The 20,010-nt window shown below is 44.3% G+C and overlaps 1 protein-coding gene across 1 annotated transcript in view; it reads left to right on the top strand.

Annotated features, from left to right (window-relative positions):
• Positions 1-18,843, top strand: part of GAD2 (glutamate decarboxylase 2) — a 38,455-nt gene extending 19,612 nt beyond the window's left edge. Inside the window, exons 8-16 of the mRNA XM_054171219.1 lie at positions 2,857-2,936; positions 4,906-4,960; positions 6,428-6,544; positions 7,617-7,681; positions 11,407-11,485; positions 13,297-13,446; positions 15,384-15,491; positions 17,106-17,195; positions 18,334-18,843. Coding sequence (XP_054027194.1) covers positions 2,857-2,936; positions 4,906-4,960; positions 6,428-6,544; positions 7,617-7,681; positions 11,407-11,485; positions 13,297-13,446; positions 15,384-15,491; positions 17,106-17,195; positions 18,334-18,507 — 918 coding nt within the window. The 3' untranslated portion in view covers positions 18,508-18,843. The remainder of the gene's footprint in view (positions 1-2,856; positions 2,937-4,905; positions 4,961-6,427; positions 6,545-7,616; positions 7,682-11,406; positions 11,486-13,296; positions 13,447-15,383; positions 15,492-17,105; positions 17,196-18,333) is intronic.
• The last annotated feature ends 1,167 nt before the right edge of the window (positions 18,844-20,010 follow it).

Here is a 20,010-nt window from a genome sequence, read left to right on the forward strand (position 1 = left end):
TACCATTTTTGATGTGTACAAATTCAGCTCTAGCTTCATATAGCCTATCAGTGAACTGTCACCATGCTTGGCAGTGTTCTAGCTCTGTTTCAATTTTTGCCAAGTTCAAAGATACCTTCCTAAAGGTGGGGATTTTTGATAAGCCTCCTCAAAAAGTCGCATTTCTGCACTCTTGAGACTCAGGGAGACCTGCAAGGCTGGGAAGAGATTCAGTATCTCCCATGTATAGAGGTTATGGATTGGTCACAGTCCAAGTCTTAACCTGCAGAGCATTTGTACCTGGGAGAAGTCCACTGACTTGAGTGAAGCTTGAAACTCCTGGAAATGTGTTTGTTTAAAAATGTGGTTTAATGAAAGAAAGAACATCCCATGAAAAATAGGCAGAGGAGGCCTATGATTTTGTTCAGAAAAGACCTTTAAGATCACTGAGTTCAACATTCACTACCTGTACCAAGGCTGAGGCTAAACCACATCCCTCAGCACCACATCTCTGCCTCGTTTAAAGATCTCCAGGTTTGGGGATTCAATCACTTCACTGGGCAGCCTGTGCCAGTCTCTGAGAACCCTTTCATTGATTAATTTTCTTCTAATCTCCAACCTAAACCTCCCCTGGTGCAGCTTGAGACCATTTCCTTTCATCTTGTCACTCGCTACTAGGGAGAAGAGACCAGCCCCCCAACTAGAAAACCAACAGGGCAAACTCCATATCTGATCTGAGCATAGCACTAACCTGTGGTTTTAATAGGCTAGACAAAAAAGTGTGGTAAACATCTACTACTTAAGCATAGGAACAACTTTCTTGTGCATCTAAGCACATGGGTCTGCAGATGGGTCAGTCCAGCCTGGATATGTTTACATTTCAGAACATAGGCTCAAGGGCTGGGGTGGTTTGCTCTACTAGGGTCTTAAAAGCTGAGTTTAGGTCTACTCAGTGTGGTCAGTGACTGTTCAATAAACATTGTTGGTATACTTCAGCCATGCCCCATGGGGGGAAGATTGGTAAAGCTGTATTAAGAAAAATATAATGTAGTATGAAAAATAGCATTTACCTGAAGAACAAGAGGACACAGTCTCAAACTGTGCCAGGGGAGGTTTAGGCTCGAGATGAGGAGAAAGCTCTTCATGGAGAGAGTTGTTAGCTGTTGGAATGTGCTGCCCAGGGAGGTGGTGGAGTCACCATACCTGGAGGTGTTCAAGAAGGGATTGGACGTGGCACTTGGTGCCATGGTCATGAGGTCGTGGGTGACAGGTTGGACTTGACGGTCTTTGAGGTCTTTTCCAACCATATTGATTCTGTGAAGCAGAGTGTTCAAATTGTCCATGGTATCATCAGTGAATCATGGCTCAAGGGCAGGCTGAACCTCTTGATAAATGAGTGTTGATAAGTTGGCATCATGAAAACTTGAAACAGTCCCGTCAAAATGGTGAGATGCACGTGCAGGAAGGAGTGTGGGGTGGCAGCTCGTGTGCAGCCTTAAGCCATGGGACTCAGAGAAAACTACCCTCAGAGTAATCTTTAAAACAAGGGGGTTTCACTTGTGAAGTTGAAACTTACATGTTACAGTTCTAGTTTCCTTCTTCTCCTGTTCGTGAAGGTGATTTAAAATTGGTTTCTCAGTGGCCAGAGCCCTTTAGTATGCATTGAGGCCCTACAGACTTCACAGCCTGTAGTGTAACCATCACAGCCTTCTCTCCTTACAGCTCTCTGCTGCTCACATTACTGTTGAATCCAAATACTCCCTTGACAAAGCAATAGTGTTGAGACATTCAAGATCAGATTTTATGTGGCCCTGGGCAACCTGATCTAGTTGGAGATGTCCCTGCTGACTGCAGGGGATTGGACAAGATGAGCTTTGAGGGTCCCTTCCAACCCACTGCAATCTGTGATTGGATCTCTGCTTTGTGGTCTTCTGGAGATGATGTATCTTCCTCTCTTCTTTAATGTCAGGGACACCTGAAAAGCCCAATTAGACTTTTATCTCCTGGATCATCTTCCTTTTTGTAGTGCTGTCTCCTAGGCAAATAGTACTGTGGTAGACATAAAGAAGGTCAGATTTTTAACAGTTCAATAACCTGTAGTTACAATTACTTAGAACAATATTGTTACAGCTGGGTTTGAGTTAATACAAAATGGGGTTCCTGGTGGTATAATTTGATATAAAACTATTTAATTATTGTAATCACCAGGATTTAAATTAGCATTAGAAACCAGCCCTGGCTCAGGAGTTAAGTCCTATAAGCTAGAGAAAATTAGTCTGACTTGCACTCCAGTATACAATTTCCACATTTTATTCTGTACACACAGATTAACTACCAGTCTTACCAACAGCCCAATAGTTCTGATTTTAAACTGCACTCTCTCTCTTTATTAATTGGAGTTATTACTAGCTTTCACTGGCATGAGACCACAATTAGGCTTCCTGTCTTAATTTCTCTCAGTATATTATTTGGGCAGAAGTTGCACAGCAGGAGCACAGCACTTTGGGTGCCACAAGCTGCATTAATTCTCTAAGGGAGAACTTTTTGTTTCAGTGAATCAAGTTCATAGCAAGTACAAGCAATAGGAGCTGCAGGTATGCATCAAGGACAGAAGTTAGGTCCATCATCAGCCACAATGATGTGTTTAACGTTCCAGGGGTAAATCCAGATTAGAGTGATTGCTGTTTCTCTGATTTACTGTAGTGACCTGATATGGAGCTACAAATTACAGTGACCAGTTTCCAAAAGGGCTATGAATAGAAGTACTGCCTGTGGGGGACTACTTGCTGAAGGGCTTTCAAGAGTGCAGTGTTTTGTATTAAATGAGATATGAAATGATAGTAAAAATAATAAATAGTTATATATGTGTTTTTTCAGAGTCACTTTTCTGTGAAGAAAGGAGCAGCAGCCTTGGGTATTGGTACAGATAGTGTGATTTTGATTAGATGTGATGAAAGGTAAGTCAAGGTGCCAAGTACAGCTCTTCTGGTGGGTGCGTAGAAGAGGATCATCAGGTGCTCAGCTCAGAGCATATAGGAAACAGCCAGCAATTGGTACAGCTCGTTGTAGCTCTCTCATCTGCAGCACCTGAGGAACTGGCTCTGTCAGTAGCTTCTTTACAAGTCACTTTTTTGGAGCTTGTCAAAAATCTTCAAAGTTCCCTTCCTCAGGGATTTCTGATACTTCTTTTTCTTTCACCCTGAAGTGAAACAAAATATCACACTACAAATCATTCTTTGCACTTCTTCTAAGAAACCATTAAGAAGCTTGTGTAGGATGTTTAGTCTGTCTCGTGTTGATCCTCTAAAATGAGCTGAAGTGGACCTTTCATAGAAAGGAAAGGAGTAGCACAGCAGGCACCTAACCTACAGGCCCCACAGGCTCTATGAAACTGGTGGTGGATAACTGTGTTTAACTCAACTAAAAGGGATGTTTTTCTCTCTGAAAACCAATTTTGAGACGGGGGGGGGGAAGTATATAAACAAAATCAACATGTTCTGAAGATTTTCAGTAGGGGGGAAAAAATCCACTTTCTATGGGACAAAAATGAATAGAACAACTCTTACTGATTCTACTGAATCTTTTCAATAGAAAATATCCTTACTACGAGTCCCAAATATCAGTGTTACAAGGTCTTGAATTATTTATGGCTCTATGTAAGGGGAAGGTTTTACTGCCATCAAAACCCTCTGCCCCCGCGTTAAAAGAAGAGCACCAACATTTACAGCGCTAATCATAGCGCCTGCAAATTGACTTAGGGGCTTCTTATCTCCAGCAACAAAAGACTGAGCACACCTCGAAGAGGAATTAATGACGACGTCCACACAACCAACACACATCAAAATAAGCCTCTGATTGTTTCCATTCACTAAAGACAGGCGTGGATCAATGAAGCCAGGTCTTCCTTTTCTTCTTGTGCAAATTTTGCCTGATGGTTTTCAGTGAAGACAACGATGCCTGCTCTGCCCACCCTGGTGTTCTCAGCAGGATTAGTGCACGTCTCACCAGGTGCCACTGGGACAAAGCAGGTTGTTTGCACAGGATGTGAGCCGGTGCAGTGGAGACAACCCCCTGTGAAGATGCGGGCCTGTGGGACGGTGAAGGGGCACCGTTTGGATGTTTCTGGCACGACCAAGATTACTTCCTGACCCACCCACACTGAGTTTACATGGTTTTGCTGGCTCATGGGATTTTAAGCTAGGAAAACATGGCAGAAAATTATGTTCTTGCTCATACGCCAGATTGGAGAACCAACCAGAAGTTTCCATTGCCTCTTCTACTACCACACAGACAGACTTGTAGCAGTAGTATATTAGCTGCGGGTTTGGGGTCAAAACACATCAGCCAGGTGTGAAGTGAAGGCTGTGTGCAGGTGTGGGTAACAGACAAAGACTTTCCTGCTAACATTCATTCTGTCCCCAGTGTCCTTTTGCTGATGATTCTCTTCTTCCTCACCCAATAGCCTTCATGCCTTTTGGTGCTGCCCAGTACATCTCGTGCAACCCCCTGCCATATTATCTGGGAGAGGTTTGTCCACTTATAAGGTTGTTATTTTGCAGTGCATTTTAAATGCTGCAGGTCATCTAAACTCAACATGAAAAGTAAGCTTCTTGGGATCCTGCACTGAGCCTCTCCCTGGCATCCTGGACCTGTAACATCAAACAGGATGAGGAGGCTCCATGGAGCCTTTGATGGGGGTGGCCAAGAAATAACTTCTCACAGTTACCATCACCATATTGATGCAAACTGGTGACTGGAAAAGCAGGGTAAACCCTCAGACCAAGGGACAGTCTGTGCTCTTCAGTGCTGCATATAGGCAAAAAAAAAAGTCACTTTGGTCTGTATTTGGGTATCCTGTTAAGTAAAGAAGTAACGTATGAGTTGATTTCAAGATGAAATTTCTGATCCCAGTCTCTCTTGCTCCAGAGGGAAAATGATCCCATCAGACCTTGAAAGAAGAATTCTTGAAGCCAAACAAAAAGTAAGTTTGCTTAGCTTCTCTGCTTCCAAAAATGAAAGGAAAGAAGCAAGAATGATGCAGCTAAGCTGTTCTGCTTTCCTTGGTAAAACAACACAGATTTGCCTATTAACTTTTGATTTACTTCTCAGAAGTGCTGCCTGGCAATTAGTGAGGCAAGAGTTTCTGAGAAAGTAGGTTTAGAGATGCTTTACAATCTTCATGAGCTGTGTGGCTCTTTCCTCTTTAGATGTTGTTGTGCTTAACATCCTCTTTTCCCTTCCTTTCTAAAATACTGTTAGCAATATGATGCCATTTTTCTAGCTAAATATTGATAACCAGAGAAATCATTTGGGGAGTGTTTATGTGTTCTAATGCATTGCAAATATGTCTCATAGACTCAGTAAATCAAGGGGAGATAAACTAAACTCCATGCATCTCTAAACATGCACTGCTTTTGTACCTGGTAACAAGCTTGAGTTAAACCATCAGATTAAAGCATGCAATATGTGTCTTCAGCAACACTTAGGTGAATAGTCATTAGGCACAGCATTCAAAGGCCATTAATAACACAAATCTTCATTAAAATATCCCTTTTTTTTTTTTCTCTATGAAAAGTAGATAAAAGAATAAGGCCAAATGACAATATTGAGTGCTACTTTTACCTACTGACCACTGCAGAAGGAAGTTTAGGGGGGATCAGACTATATGACCTTTGAGGGTTCCTTTCCCTGCATTCTGTGCTTAGACTTTTCTGGTAGTTTAAGCCCTAGTTCTGAAAAGAAAATGTAGCCACTCTTTACCTTTGTTGCTTGGAGTGCTGTGTATGAAATCAACAGAACTTAAATGAGTTCAACCTGAACACTGGTGCAAATTATGGCAGCCCCAAGACCTCACAGTGCAAAAGCCTTGTGATGGACAATGAGTGCTCCTCTGAGAGACACAGCATTTAGCAGAGGGCATCCAAGACACCGTTCCTGGCCTCTGCGGAGATTGCAGCACCCCTTCTGCATGAGGGATGGGGCTGGGGGTGAGCCCCACACTTCCTGTGTGTGCTGCCCCTAGGAGACACCCCCATATAAGATTCACCCACTGGTGGGTCTGGGCCACCACCTGTTCAGACACTCACTGAGATGACTACAAGTGCAGCCCATGGCGCAGTTTGCCAAGGGTATTTCCTGTACCTGGGTGAGGTTTGCTTTACCTGACATCTTGGAGAGCAGACCTCGTTTCAGGCAGGTGGTGTGGAGCAAGATTGCTCTTTTGAGCCCTTCCCTGTCTCCAGCAGCCTAATAAATGGAGGATTCTGGTTTGGAAGCTTGCTGCCACCTTAAGGTAGAAACTGTGGTATCACAGGCGTGCAACCAAAACCAGGGCGCCGGAGCAGGGGTGTCCTCTAGGAGACACTTGCTGGCTCACTGTGGGGGCAGCACAGAGGGGCTGGGGCTGCAGCACTCTGACCTTGCCAAATGCCTTTCTGCTTTCTTGCAGGGGTTTGTTCCTTTTCTGGTGAGTGCCACAGCTGGGACAACAGTGTATGGGGCCTTCGACCCTCTCATAGCTATTGCAGACATCTGCAAGAAATACAAAATCTGGATGCACGTGGATGTAAGTAGCACAGCATCACAGTACAGCAGTGGTTTGTTCACCCTCTGCAACCCCCCTGCTCTCTGCTTCCTGTAATTAAGTCTAACATCCAAGCACTGACTTCCCACCCCTCTGAAAGGCTCAGGCCATGGGGACGTTTTAGGAGTTATGCCTGTGTAGTACTTTTAGCAACTGGGACACGTCAGCTGACCCACTTGGAGTGCTTCTGGCCCTCAGCTTTATCTCAGAGCCGTTAGCGCAAGAAGTACGTAAGAGCCATACCAAGCACTGGCTCAGCTTCTGCAGCAGCTGCAAATGAAATACATCAGGAGAAGGCTGAGCTTGTCTGGAGTAAAGAACCACAAACTGTTGAACAGGTTAATGCAAATGCTGGAGAAATGTATCATATTGGCTACTTAGCTTTAATTTCAGCTTTTGCCACTAAATCTTTCTGAAGGGTCGTCTTCCAGCCCTAGAATAGCTCATGTGTCATTGTTGCAAACCCTTTCTCCAGAGAGTTGTGACCATTGAATTTCCATAGGGCTGGGTATCTTTTGGATTACTGTGGCAGCCAAAATCAGTCCAGTTCAGAGGAAGGATTTGTATTTACCTTGAACTGTGTCTCAGTCACGTGAAATACCTGCTCGCCCCAGATCTCTGGGAGCAAAAGCAATTGAGTAGGGGGCAAGGAGAGATGGTTTGAAGTCTGATGAAAACTCAGCAGAGCAGCTGAGATTCCAGTCTGGTTGGTTGTTGTCTCTTAGGCGCTAGAAGAAAGCTATCTGACCCAAGAGCAGCTCTGCAAGTCATTAATGGCTTGCAGCCCAATGTGTGTCAGTATCAGAGGAGGTGGTGAGGGAGGGGTTAGGTGATAACGGTGAGCACTCAGTTTATGGTCTGTAAACCACTGCTTCCAACCTACTGGAAGAAAATTGTTAGCACAGCTGATGCCTCAGGCCCTGTCTGCTTGGTCATTTTGGAACATGCCACATGAGCAAGAAAAAAAGAAAGGGCCCCAAACTGATGTGACTGCACAGATGTCATCAGAGAGAAAAGCAGAGTTCTCATTAAGATAATGTGTCTTGCCTTCTAGGGAGCATGGGGTGGTGGGCTGCTGATGTCAAGAAAACACAAATGGAAGTTAAATGGTGTTGAGAGGTATGATTTATTAATGTTAATTAAACACACTCATTAAATTAATTCTAACACCCTTGTGGTTGCCATAGCAGTGTCTACAAATAAAAACCCAGAATCAATGTTATCTCCAAGACACAGGAGGAAGAAATTATGCAAACTGCGCTTCCAGTTGGGGTAGCACTGCTGAGTGCCTCTGTTCAGTGCTGCAGTAGAGGGGCACTCATGGTCTGTAGGACAAGCAGCAGGCATTTCTGGGTTTGATTTCTGTTCCTGCCAGCATTTCTCGAAGAAACGAATCTTGGAGGTCTTGGACGCTGAAGTATGAAAGGTTTGGACAGATGTCCTGTCAGGCAGTCACTGGGCACTGCTCTGTCACTTCTGGAGACATTACCCCACTTCAAGCTGTGTTAATGACTTCTTCTCAGCATGTCTGTACCTGGCTGTACATGCACACAGCTGGAGTCACAGATCCATGTAGATGAACACAAGTGATGCCAGTCCAGTTCACAGTCTGGAAGGACTGAGCTTAAAACAGCTGCTTAGAAACTTCTAGATACACTGTGGGTCTCTTTGCCATAGGATGTGGAGATTTACTTGTGTTCAAGGAAAGACATCAAAAAACAGTTCAGGACTTGTGTGAGCCACCAGTGAGTGGGAGCCCAGAGAGTATTTAAAGTTGATATATATTTGCCCTGGTTTGTATTCTTCCCAGGCAGCTATTTAGGCCACTTGCTAGAGACATTCTGTGTGTGCTAGATGAAGACATTCTCACATCTGTGTATTTTCTGAAGCTCCTGCTGCTTGAGAGTAAATTATTAGTCCCTTCTACCTTTTTTGTCTCTAAATCAAATTGCTGTTCCTTGCCAATTAAAATTACAACCAACTTCCTCATCCTGTTCCTGGAGATAAGGAGGGAACCTTGATGATTCAGTTCCTTTCTCATACATCTCACATGTAAAATTTGGAAGGCAGCCAAAGATTCTATGAATTCAATTTCATTGAGACTGCCTCCAGCACTCCAAACTTAGCTATTCTACATTAAAAGGACATACATCCAAACACCCAGCACATCAGAAAAATTATCTGCCCAGTTTCCTGTGAGGACAGAGAGTGAGAAGAAGAGTCTGCCTCCCAAAATGCTTCCAAATTCCACTGGAATGAGCAGCTCAGGTTGAATCTATCTTGGAAAATTTTCCAAATACTCTGCTTTAGATCCCTAACCCCAATGGGTTTTGCCTAGTGCTTTGATAAGCACCAGCTCCATATGTCTGGCAGTGAATTCATGAAGTTTGTCGTTTCCAATGCTTGTTCCTCTGCTTGATGGACACAGCGGCTCGTTTCAGATCTCAAATGTGGATACCTTTAGACTTACTAGGCCTGACTTTTATGGCCATTCCTGGTTTATGGTAGATATTTGAGTGTAGCCCCATCAGAACTGTTCTGGATAGAAGAGAGCTGGGACTGGTAGTTGTGTTTGCCAGGCAAGAGAGGTGCATGGAGGGAGCATTAAATGGAGCACTCTGTGCTCTTTGCACTCGCATCCTTCTGGACGCAGGCAGTCCAGCAAAAATACTCCAGCCAAAAGCAGGAGGAGTTGCAGGACTCTTCCTACCATGCCCTCCAGTCCCCATGTGGCAGATTACAAGCTGCTCCAAGGCACCCTAAGGGAAGCATGGGCCCTGGTGTCTGGAGCAAGTAAGTCTGGCCACCCTCACAAGTTTCAGTTTGGTGTCTCTCTCGCAGAGACTTGGGCAGGGGGTGACAGCTGCCTGAGAAAAACATGTTTGCAGCTGAATGAGCACTCCCATACGGGTCTGGGCTTCCCTCCTGGAGCTGTGGCTGGTCAGGGAATGTACCTCAGTCTGGTTTTGATGATGGCTGAGGACGAGATTCTGCCAGTCTAGAATCCCTCCTGTCATCCATTCGCAATACCTCAAGGAACATTTTTCCTCTCTTTATTCTCCTGTCTATGACCCACAGCCAAAAAAGTCACATAGGTGCTTGGTGCTCAGTTATTTGGGCAAATGGGAGATGCTTCTAAAAACATCTGTGCATCCATCTAGCTTTTCTACTTCACTGTTTGTCTCAGTCAGCAATTGCTTCACTTACTGTTGACTGAAGCCCAGAATAACTGATAACAAATGAAAAATGCTGGATTTTGAGTTTGTATAATTGATTTTTTTTTAATGTGTGTAGTTGGGATGTAATTAGGGAAACAAATGACCTCAGGGTAAATTAAATGTCTTAGGCAGATACTTAACACCTTGCTGTTGCCAGTAAATACTCCTTTGCTTGAGAAAATCCATACCAGTGCTGTCACCTGGAAGTCTCTTAAAGAATTTCTGCCTGATTCATAGGCACAGATTAAAATGAAAAAGTATCATATCAGAGGAAATACACAGACCTGAGTGCATGTTCAGAATCATTAGTTTTGGTGTTGCAATCAGGTGACAAACTCTGAGCTGATTAAAAGCTGCCAAATACTCAAAAAGCAAAGTCAAGTGGCCAGATGTTGCCTGTGGAAGATTTTTCCCTACAGATTTTACATCAGGCACTTGCACAGTCCCAATAGCAAAGAAGAAAGCATTGAAGTGCTGCCTGATGTCCATGTGGATTTTGGAGTTGCTTGCTTTGAAGGAGTGGAAGCAACTTGGCAGGAAATAAGGAGTTTCATAAACCCATAGTGCTGTCTCCAACTCCTACAAAGGAAAACACTTCCATATTCTAACATGCTCATCTCTGTTCACATCAATGTAACCTGCAAGTGTTTTCTGGCTCCCTCAAGTTTTACATGCCCCACTTGACTGATGTATGCCAATCTATACCACCAAAACTCAAATCACTGCACTATATGGAGTCTTGTGCATCCTTGTGCCCAAGAGGATACAGATGTCCCTATGCCTCTGTCGGCTAAGCATCGTGTATATGGTAACAGTAATTTAAAAAGAGCCAATCAAACCTAACACCAGATCGAAACAGTAACCAAGTGGACAATCTTCCATTCACCCCTTGCCACAGTCCCAAATGCCTCTTCTCCAGGCTGAATTGCAGCAGCACCCTGTTTATTCACAAGTTTCAGGTTTTTGCAATGAATGTGTCCTGAAGGGAAGCAGGCTCAGACTCTTATGGAAGGGTGAGCCAGTTCTGTGTTTATTGTTGTGGCAATTGTGGACTCAGCCCTTCAGTTGTGTGTTTACCACAGCCGAGCTAAAACTAAGGAGCTTCTGCAGCAGCAGAGCAAAGAGGAAATTTACTTTGGGCCAGATTTTCCAAGCTACTCAGAGATTTAGAAGTCCCCAGAAGTATTTGAAAGAATTTTTTTAATGCCTGTGAGAGGTACTTAGTAAAATCTTGCTGAAACTGGAATCAGTGGGAGGGAACCTGCTAGTTTGGCAGTTTCCTATCTGCCTCTTTAATCAGCCATGCAGCTTCAGAAAGTTCATCACTCAAGTGGGGGGTTTTAGGAAGTTTGCCCTCTGATTATAAAGTACAGATGACTCCCCAGAAAGTTTAATCCTGATTAAGTTTAGTGGATAGATCAGGCCTGTGGTGGGTGGCCAGGATTGTCACCAAAACCCCAACTGAAGTAGGTTAGGTCCCTTATGAAGACATTTCTTTCCTAATATTGGTCATGACCATTTTCAGCTTTGCTTGCACAGTCATGATTATTCTCATTGTCTCCAAATGTCTGCATGGTTTCACCAGCATAGTGCAATGTTTAAGTTTGGTGTGGTTTGCTGCCCCAGGGCCAACTCGGTGACCTGGAACCCTCACAAGATGATGGGCGTCCCGCTGCAGTGCTCAGCCCTGCTAGTGAGAGAAGAGGTATGTCCCAACAGAACTTGCTTCTCTGATTCTCTGTGATATTCTGCTGCTGAAAATCCTGGATGTTTTCTTTGTGACTGTGTCATAGCTGATGCTTCTTAACACCGTGAGGGTTATAAAAGAAACTGAGAAACAGATCTTGAGGTAGCAGCTCAGGCTGTGACTGCAAAAGGAGCTAGAGCAGCTGCCTAGCAGAAGTGATAGATCCAGTCAGGGGCAATATCTTTACAGTCTTCTGTGTCTTTCCTTTCAAAATGTCCATTGTTAACTTGTGGGTGCACAGCTGTGTAGCCCCACTGGTTGCTGTGTAGATGGTTTAGTTGATTAGGTGGTGTTGGATGATGGGTTGGACACGATGATCTTGAAGGTCTCTTCCAACCTGGTTTATTCTATTCTAAAATGTAACTGCAGGTCCTCCTGGGATGAACAGTATGGGATACATGCAGCACAACATCAGGTCCAGAATCTAGCAGCATTGCATTTTCTAGACTTTTATGACAGCTATTTCCACCCATATCTGGTCCATATATCCACTTTGGGGCACGGGGAAGTAAAAATAGAACACCAAGTTCACTTAGAATGGAAAGTAGACATTTCATTTAATACTGAAATTGGAATTACCCTTCCTGCCTGTAATTCTCATGTAACTATCAGTTACTGGGACAGCTGCTCTACAACCACCACTTAATAGCCCAGCTATCAAAAAGCTGGTTGCTGGTTTGCTGACAGCTGTACAACAGATTGTATACAAAGTGATTGCACTTGGGAAGAGAGAAGCTGGCTTTTATTTGCCCTCTGGGTCAATTCAGCCAGGACAAATCCTGCCTGGCTGAAGTCAGTGCCATTCTTGACCTCTAGCGAGAACAGATGGCTCAGATAAGGAGAAAGTCAATCTCCCCCCCCCCCCCCCCCCCCCCATTTTACTATCTCAGTTTTGAGTTACACTGTAAAGATTAGACTTGATGGTAAACAGCCAAGCTTTGATTCTTCTTGGACTGGAAATAGCAGTTTTAGGCAACAGTCCCAAGGTATACCTTAAACTTGGTTAAGGACTTAACTAGAGCCAGAAGATGACTTTCTGCATTTCACTTCAAAAGCTAAAAAGCAAACTTCGTACTTTCACAAGCCAGGTTTCTTCACCTTGTTGGCTTTTGGCCCTCCCACAAAGCTGCCTCTCAGAGTGGTGTCTTGCAAACCCAGGAATAACTCTAGCTGGCTGTTCAAAGGCCATATGCTCTTCTGTCTGCTCAGAGCTTTCTATACCACTTCAGCATCCAAGCTGCAGCTGAGGGCTTTGCAGAAAGGAAAGAAAACATACAAAGAAAGGAAACAATTAAAACCAGAATCTGAGAGACCAAAGCAATTAGGAAAGTGGTGTGATCATTTAGATTAGTCACCAGACTGGCTTGATCTGACTCAACCAGAACCTTCCAAGGAAGAGGAAGAGAAACCACAACAGAGAATAAACTAGATAGATCCAAAAATGACCTTAAGCATAGCGATGCCAGCGAACACCCTGTCCAGCTTGCTTTTAAGCAATGCCTTGGCTCTGGAATTGGTTACACTCTGCTGAATCAGGGACCAAGGTATCCTGGGCTCTGAACAAGATATGAAAGACGTAGTCCACTGAGAAACTAAGTCTGGTTTTACCCTGTTTTGTTGGGGGGGGGTTGGTTTTTTTGATCTTCCTTTTGCACATGGAGACATATTCCACTGAATCCAAGCGTTCGTAATGTCTCACCCAAGGCAACCCCCAAACAGCAGTCGCCTCCGTGTCACCATCACTCTTTTAATGTGTTTGTTCCTACAAGGGCCTGATGCAGAGCTGCAATCAAATGCATGCTTCCTACCTCTTTCAACAAGACAAGCACTATGACCTTTCCTACGACACCGGAGACAAGGCCTTGCAGTGTGGACGGCACGTTGATGTCTTCAAGCTATGGCTGATGTGGAGGGCAAAGGTAGGACTGCCTGCATTAAAATAATGCACACCAGATACAGGGGGGGGCTCTGTAATCAGCATTTTAGAAGCTATCCGAGCTGACTTTCCCCTATATAACATGAAAGAAGGAACATTATTGTTTTCTGGGGTTCTTTTCTTTTATATATATATATATACTTTGAGCTGTTCAGCTTCAAAGCAACACTGATGATTATGAAACTTGAACTCCATGGGGTTTGCATAGCATTTGCTTTGTGTAACTCTAGGAGTCTTAACAGCATAAATCATGCACCTGGGAACATTGTTATGAAGATTTCTGGAAATAAAAAGATGTTTTAATGACATTCAGAAATAAAACATGGCAAATGAAGAGTGGAATACCTAGGTTCATTGCATGCAGTGGATAACCTCATCTTTTGAAGGAGGAAAACTCATCCAAAGCTGTTCTCTGGGAAATATGGAGACAGCAGCCCTAATGATAATTCATCTGTATTCACAGCATATTCCTAAACAATGTTCGTCCATATGTTTATCCAATCTATTATCTCAAGTTTTATGCCTCAGGTGTGTTCAGAGGAGGTGACATCACTGTCTTCATTTCCAGAAAGCCTTAAAGATCCTCATGTGCTGCACTAACACTCTGAAAACAATTCTGAAGCAGGCATCAAACGTAGCTGGAGGTGTTGGCATCTGTGAAGGAGGATGCAAGTTTCTGTGGTCACAAAAGCTGCTGTGGTAGCTGGGGTCTCCTGAGTGGCAGCAGTTTTAGCCACATGAATCTCTCTTACTCCAAGCCTTTCTCCCTGGGGCTGTGCTAGCTCTACCCTGGTTTGACATCTCTGTGCACAGAGGGATAATGACATGGGCTTTTAAGTCAGCTCTGTGCTGCCAGAACAGATTCAGCAGTGACATGCTTTCCTTACTCAGAGACATTTCTTCTTCTAACCACCCCCCCCCCCCAATTTTGTTTTAATATGCCTAGTGCTGCTTTTTCTCTCCTCACACCCCACATGTAACACTAACAGTACAAAATAGGATGTGTGTTTCTTAAACAGTTTATCTATTCCAGCTGTTTATTCCCCTCCCACGGTCAGAAAGCTGGATCCTTTGTTTGTGGCATCACAGCTGGTGAGTGCAGGAGCAATTCTGATGTCACAGAGAGGATTGTGACTTCTGCCAGAGGAGAAAAAGCAGGATTTGCTGCAGCTCTTAAAAACACAGCTTCTGAGTTTATAGGGTGTCTGCTGGGGAAGAAGGGAGAAAATCACTACAGAGGCAGGGCAGCATCTAAACAAAACATGCATTTTTCAGACTGGGCTCTAAATGCCTGGCTGCCCATTCTGAACAGTTGTTCTTGGAAAAGCCCCCAGCACATCACAGAATGTTAGGGGTTGGAAGGGACCTCCAGAATCCCCTAGTCCAATGCCCCTGCTGGAGCAGGATCAGGTGGGTTTTCTGTGTCTCCAGAGAAGGAGACTCCACAACCTCTCTGGGCAGCCTGCTCCAGGGCTCTGTCACCCTCGCAGTGAAAAAGTTTTTCCTTGTGTTTATATGAAAAATAGATTAAAGTCCCCTATTCTGAAAAATAGGAGGAGACTGCCTGTAGTCTTGAAATCAACACCTTCCAGAGACCCTCTTCTGTGCTCAGTCTGTCTGCAAAATGTGCCTAGGGCATCCTTCCTCAGAGGTATTAGAGATGTTTTGCTGAGGACCAGGCTGGCACCCGGTGCTTATTTTGCTGAGGTGGCTACTGGAGGGTCAGTGACCAGAGCTAGAAGCATAGGAACTCTGCTTAGCAAATTGTCCTTTGCCTCATAGAATCAGATCCTCACTCTGTCCCATGGAGACTTCAGGAGGTGACTTGTGCTGATGCTTTGGCAAGCTCTGCATGGTCCTTTCACTCTTTGGGTTCACAGAGCAGATACTAAGTAATGATTTTTCTTCCTCTCTCTAAAGGGAACTACAGGATTTGAAGCACAGATTGATAAGTGCTTGGAACTGGCAGAATACTTATACAATAAAATAAAGAACAGAGAAGGGTATGAAATGGTGTTTGATGGAAAGGTAAGGATTTCACCTTCTTTTTCCCTGTTGGTCACAGCACTTGCCTTAGTCACCTACTGGGATGCTACCAACAGGCCAAAACATACAGCATAAGATAGGAAGCAGTGCCTCTTGTACCAAAACCTGTTCTCTTTGGTATCTCTCTTCCTCCTGAATTCCAGGGACAGGGGAGATGAGGCAGCTGTGCATGTTTCTAGTTTGTTCAGTTTCACCCTGATGAAACTAAGCCCTGCAGCTGGGGCTGACCCAGCACATACACAATTAGAATCAGCTCTTTGGTAATAAAAACAAGTTGTGGCTTCCTAATAGCATGGTCTGCTATGAGCAGGGCTTACAGTGCCCCACACAGCTCTGAAAGGATGGTTGTGAAAAGTGCTTTTGTCAGCCTTCTCAAGTGGGCAGTCACAGGGGACCTGGAGGGACCATCTGCACTGAGGTGCCTGCTGCAAGGGGGTGCAGCACAGCTAGCTTCTGTGACACAGGTGACACCACTGTGTGGGGTGCAGATACCTCTAGGCCTTTTATGTGGAGGGAATACAGATGAGATGGGACCCCTGGGTGCCAGGTGCTCAGCTGGAGCACAGTGCTCAGGGCAAGGTAGTGCAGACTAAGTTGTGCGGCTGTACCTCTGAGCTGCACTGAGCTGTCTGGTGTTTGTCTCTTTGTGGGCTACCCTCTCCAACTGTCTACAGGGCTGATAGAGACCTCTCTTAGAAGGGCAACTGGTGTGTTGCATGTAATAAAACAAAAAGATCTTATTTTGGCTTTTTTCTTCCTGCTTTTGATGAGCTTTGCTCTCTGTACTGGAAGGTTTTGTCTCTCAGAATGTTGCTTCCTGGTGGCAATCACTTAGTGCATGCCCGGGTGCTGTGCAGCACAAGGACAAACGTCACAGAGATCACAGGCTCATACCTACGTGCCACTGTGTGATTTATTTCCCCTACCTCACACATCCTCACTGAATTTGGTCCACTGGGTCTGATGATGAGTAAAGGAACTGGCAGCAGTAGGAGTTGCAGTAACTCACAGGTTTAGCAAAACCACAGTTCTCCTTTATGCCTTTCTACTGTGTGCTGCCGTCTCAGTTAAACCAGCTAAGGCACTGTGGCGCATGCAGATGAATACAGCAGCTAGCTGACTCAAACTGAGAAGTAATAGATTTCATTAAATGTAAGAAAATCTCAGCTTGCCTCATGCACCACCTGTGACTCCTCTTCACAGAACCAGCTTCTGTATTATGCTGTCACGTCATAAAATAAATGACACAGTTCTCACCTCTGAATTATCTGTAATAGACTCTTGCCTTAGCCATCTGATCTCTTCACCCTCTGGTGGGGACAGTACCTACAAAACTCTAGATGCCTCTCAGTAGGGCACAAATACATTTGCACAGCTGGATGATGTGTTTCCACATCTTACACCCTGGGAATAAATTGCCTGAAATTATCTTTTCTGCATTAATAATGATGATGACTCTCAGTGGACCATAATAATGCAAACCATTGACTGCTGTCACAGTATGATGTATGAGAGAGAGGAAAGGCATGAACTTAATTGCAACTGAAATATTATGGATGTTTCTTACAGTGTAAACCATTGTTCTTCTGTGTTTAGCCTCAGCACACAAATGTCTGCTTCTGGTACATCCCTCCCAGCTTGCGTGGCATGGAAAACAGCGAGGAAAGGATGAGTCGCCTTGCCAAGGTAAGCAGGACAGCGTGCACTGGCACCCTGGCAGGCAGGCAGGCAGGCAATCCCCAAAATAATCTCCCAGGGCAAGGTCACCTCATGATACTCTGGAAAATGACACCTCTGTGGTCATTCTACTGCAGGGTAGCCTGGCCCCGCTGTACCCTGGTCTCCAGGTTTTGGTGTTGCCTGGGTTTGCGTCGATCACTTCTTTGCTGGGTGTGCACTCACGGGAGTGACTGTGAACTGCAGTTGATAAACTGCTCAGTGGCACTGTGGTGCTCTGGCGTGTGAAAAGAAGATGGAAAACTATTGTAGCAGTATGTTTGAGCACTACAAAAACCAGCTACAGTCTCCTTGTTAGCAATACCAAGAAAGCAGGGGGAAAGTTCCCCAGTGATTTTAGAGCCAAGCAGAGAAAGAGAGTAAACACAATGCCTCTTCACTGCAACCTTTGTTCCTTAATGGAGGTTAATGTTTTTAGTCAACCTTGGATGTAGTTTTTTCACAGATTCACAGATTGCACTGGGTTGGAAGGGACCCTCAAAGCTCATCTTGTCCAAACCCCCTGCAGTCAGCAGAGACACCTCCAACTAGATCAAGGCTGCCCAGGGCCACATCCAGTCTGAGTTTCATTTCAACTGCTTCTTGTAGCCCTTCATCTTTTCTTAGAGAAGGAAACATGCTCTGTGTTCTGTTCTCATGATTAGAGTAGAGTAGAGTAGAGTAGAATAGAATAGAATAGAATAGAATAGAATAGAATAGAATAGACCAGACCAGGTTGGAAGATACCTTAGAGATCATTGCATCCAACCTATTATCCAACACCACCTAATCAACTAAACCATGCAACCAAGCACCCTATCAAGTCTCCTCCTAAACACCTCCAATGATAATGACTCCACCACCTCCCCGGGCAGCCCATTCCAATGGGCAGTCACTCTCTCGGTGTAGAACTTCTTCCTAACCTCCAGCCTAAACCTTCCCTGGTGCAGCTTGAGACTGTGTCCTCTTGTTCTGGTGCTGGTTGCCTGGGAGAAGAGACCAACCTCTGCCTGTCTACAACCTCCCTTCAGGTAGTTGTAGAGAGCAATAAGGCAGTAATGAAAACAATCATCATCATCATCACCCCCTGCCTTCTGTTATGCTGCAGGTGGCACCGGTGATAAAAGCCAGGATGATGGAGTATGGCACGACCATGGTGAGCTATCAGCCCCTGGGAGACAAAGTGAACTTCTTCCGGATGGTCATCTCAAACCCTGCAGCAACTCACCAAGACATTGATTTCCTGATTGATGAAATTGAACGCCTGGGACAGGATTTATAATAACTGGGTGTGAAAGTCTCTTCCTGACCTCTAAGTAGACACTTAAGTTGTCACAAACTGTGCGAATGTATTTGTAGTTTGTTCCAAAGTAAATCTATTTCTATATTGTGGCGTTGGAGTAGAGTACAGTTTAAAAACAATCGAGAAACATGGCTCCTTTAAAGTCCTTCCCCGAGTTCTAGAATACCTCCTTAACAATTAGCCGCACACAAAGTTGCACTGAAGCAAAGAAAGGAAGAACAGAAGCCGCTTAAAACGCTATCCCCCCATTTTAACACAGCAGCTCCTTTGAATTCAAAGCAGATTTGAATGATGCCAAACTTTGCCAAAAAGAAAAAAAAAAAAAACTATGACAAAAGTCAAAGTGAGGGAAGCGGGAGGGGGTGGTGAGAAGCAGAGGGCCCAAGCTGTGTGTTTAACAGTGGAAGTATTTTGCCTTTTTCGTAGCATTAGAGCAGAATTTCTAATTCACTTGCAGCAGCCTTTCCAGTGTATTTAAATAGGTATAGTTTTACAAAGGGAAATATATATATATATTAAAAAAAACAAACATATAATAATCCTATTTTGTAAACTATATATTTTTATTTTGTATGGGTTATAAAACTGCAAGGACAGAAGCTGACAATTAACTAGGATTCTTTTTTTTTTCCATGGATGGAGGTGCCTCAAATATTTATTAGTGCTTACTTTAAAGTAGAAGCCCTCGTACTATGTTCTCCAGAGGTTCCAGTACCTCATTTCTCTGCATCATATGGATTGTACATCCCCAGGGTTGATTCCTGAAAGACCTCAAGAGTACTGCAGCTCTTAAAACCACTTAATAAGATCAATTACAGTACAACAATAGAATGCTACTCTCTTTAATTATGTTTCCCACTTGGCCTAACTAAGCAGACGCACAATCAATACACAGTGCTAAACAAGACTGAAAGAAGGTTGTATTTGGATGGTTTCTGTGTCCTGTGGTTAGGAAAAAAAGCCTATCCAAAACCAGTCACAAGCCTGAATAAATGCTTATCTCATAACCATCTCTGCTATGGGCAGTCCAAAACTGCAGTGAAAAAAAAACCAATATCAAAATTGATTGAAATTCTTATTAAAATAGCATGAACCCTCCCAGCTATACTAAGAGGGTCATTAGAGATGTATAGGTCTGCAAGGCAAGGCCTGAATTAAGTGTGACTGCAATCTGAGTGACAGGGAGGGGGGTCCAAGTAACAAACTGCTTTGTCAAAGGTTTCTCCTGGTGCTGGACTCCATCCTTGCCGGCAGTGGCTTTTGAAATTGCAGAAAGAGTTGAGATAAGGCTCCATCTGCCTAAAACAGCCCACAAAGAGAAACCATGAGCACAGCTCTTGCAGCTCTTGCAGAATTCGTGTGCTGCATCACTCCTTAACATTACAGGTGACTCTGGCATGGGAACTGAAATTCATCCTCTTTAACCCCCAACACCTGGAAGCGTTGGTAAGAGTTCTGCAGCTCAGGTCTGTCTACTTATAA

This window comes from Dryobates pubescens, chromosome 21 (genome assembly GCF_014839835.1).
Source record: "Dryobates pubescens isolate bDryPub1 chromosome 21, bDryPub1.pri, whole genome shotgun sequence".
NCBI classification, from domain to species: Eukaryota; Metazoa; Chordata; class Aves; order Piciformes; family Picidae; genus Dryobates; species Dryobates pubescens.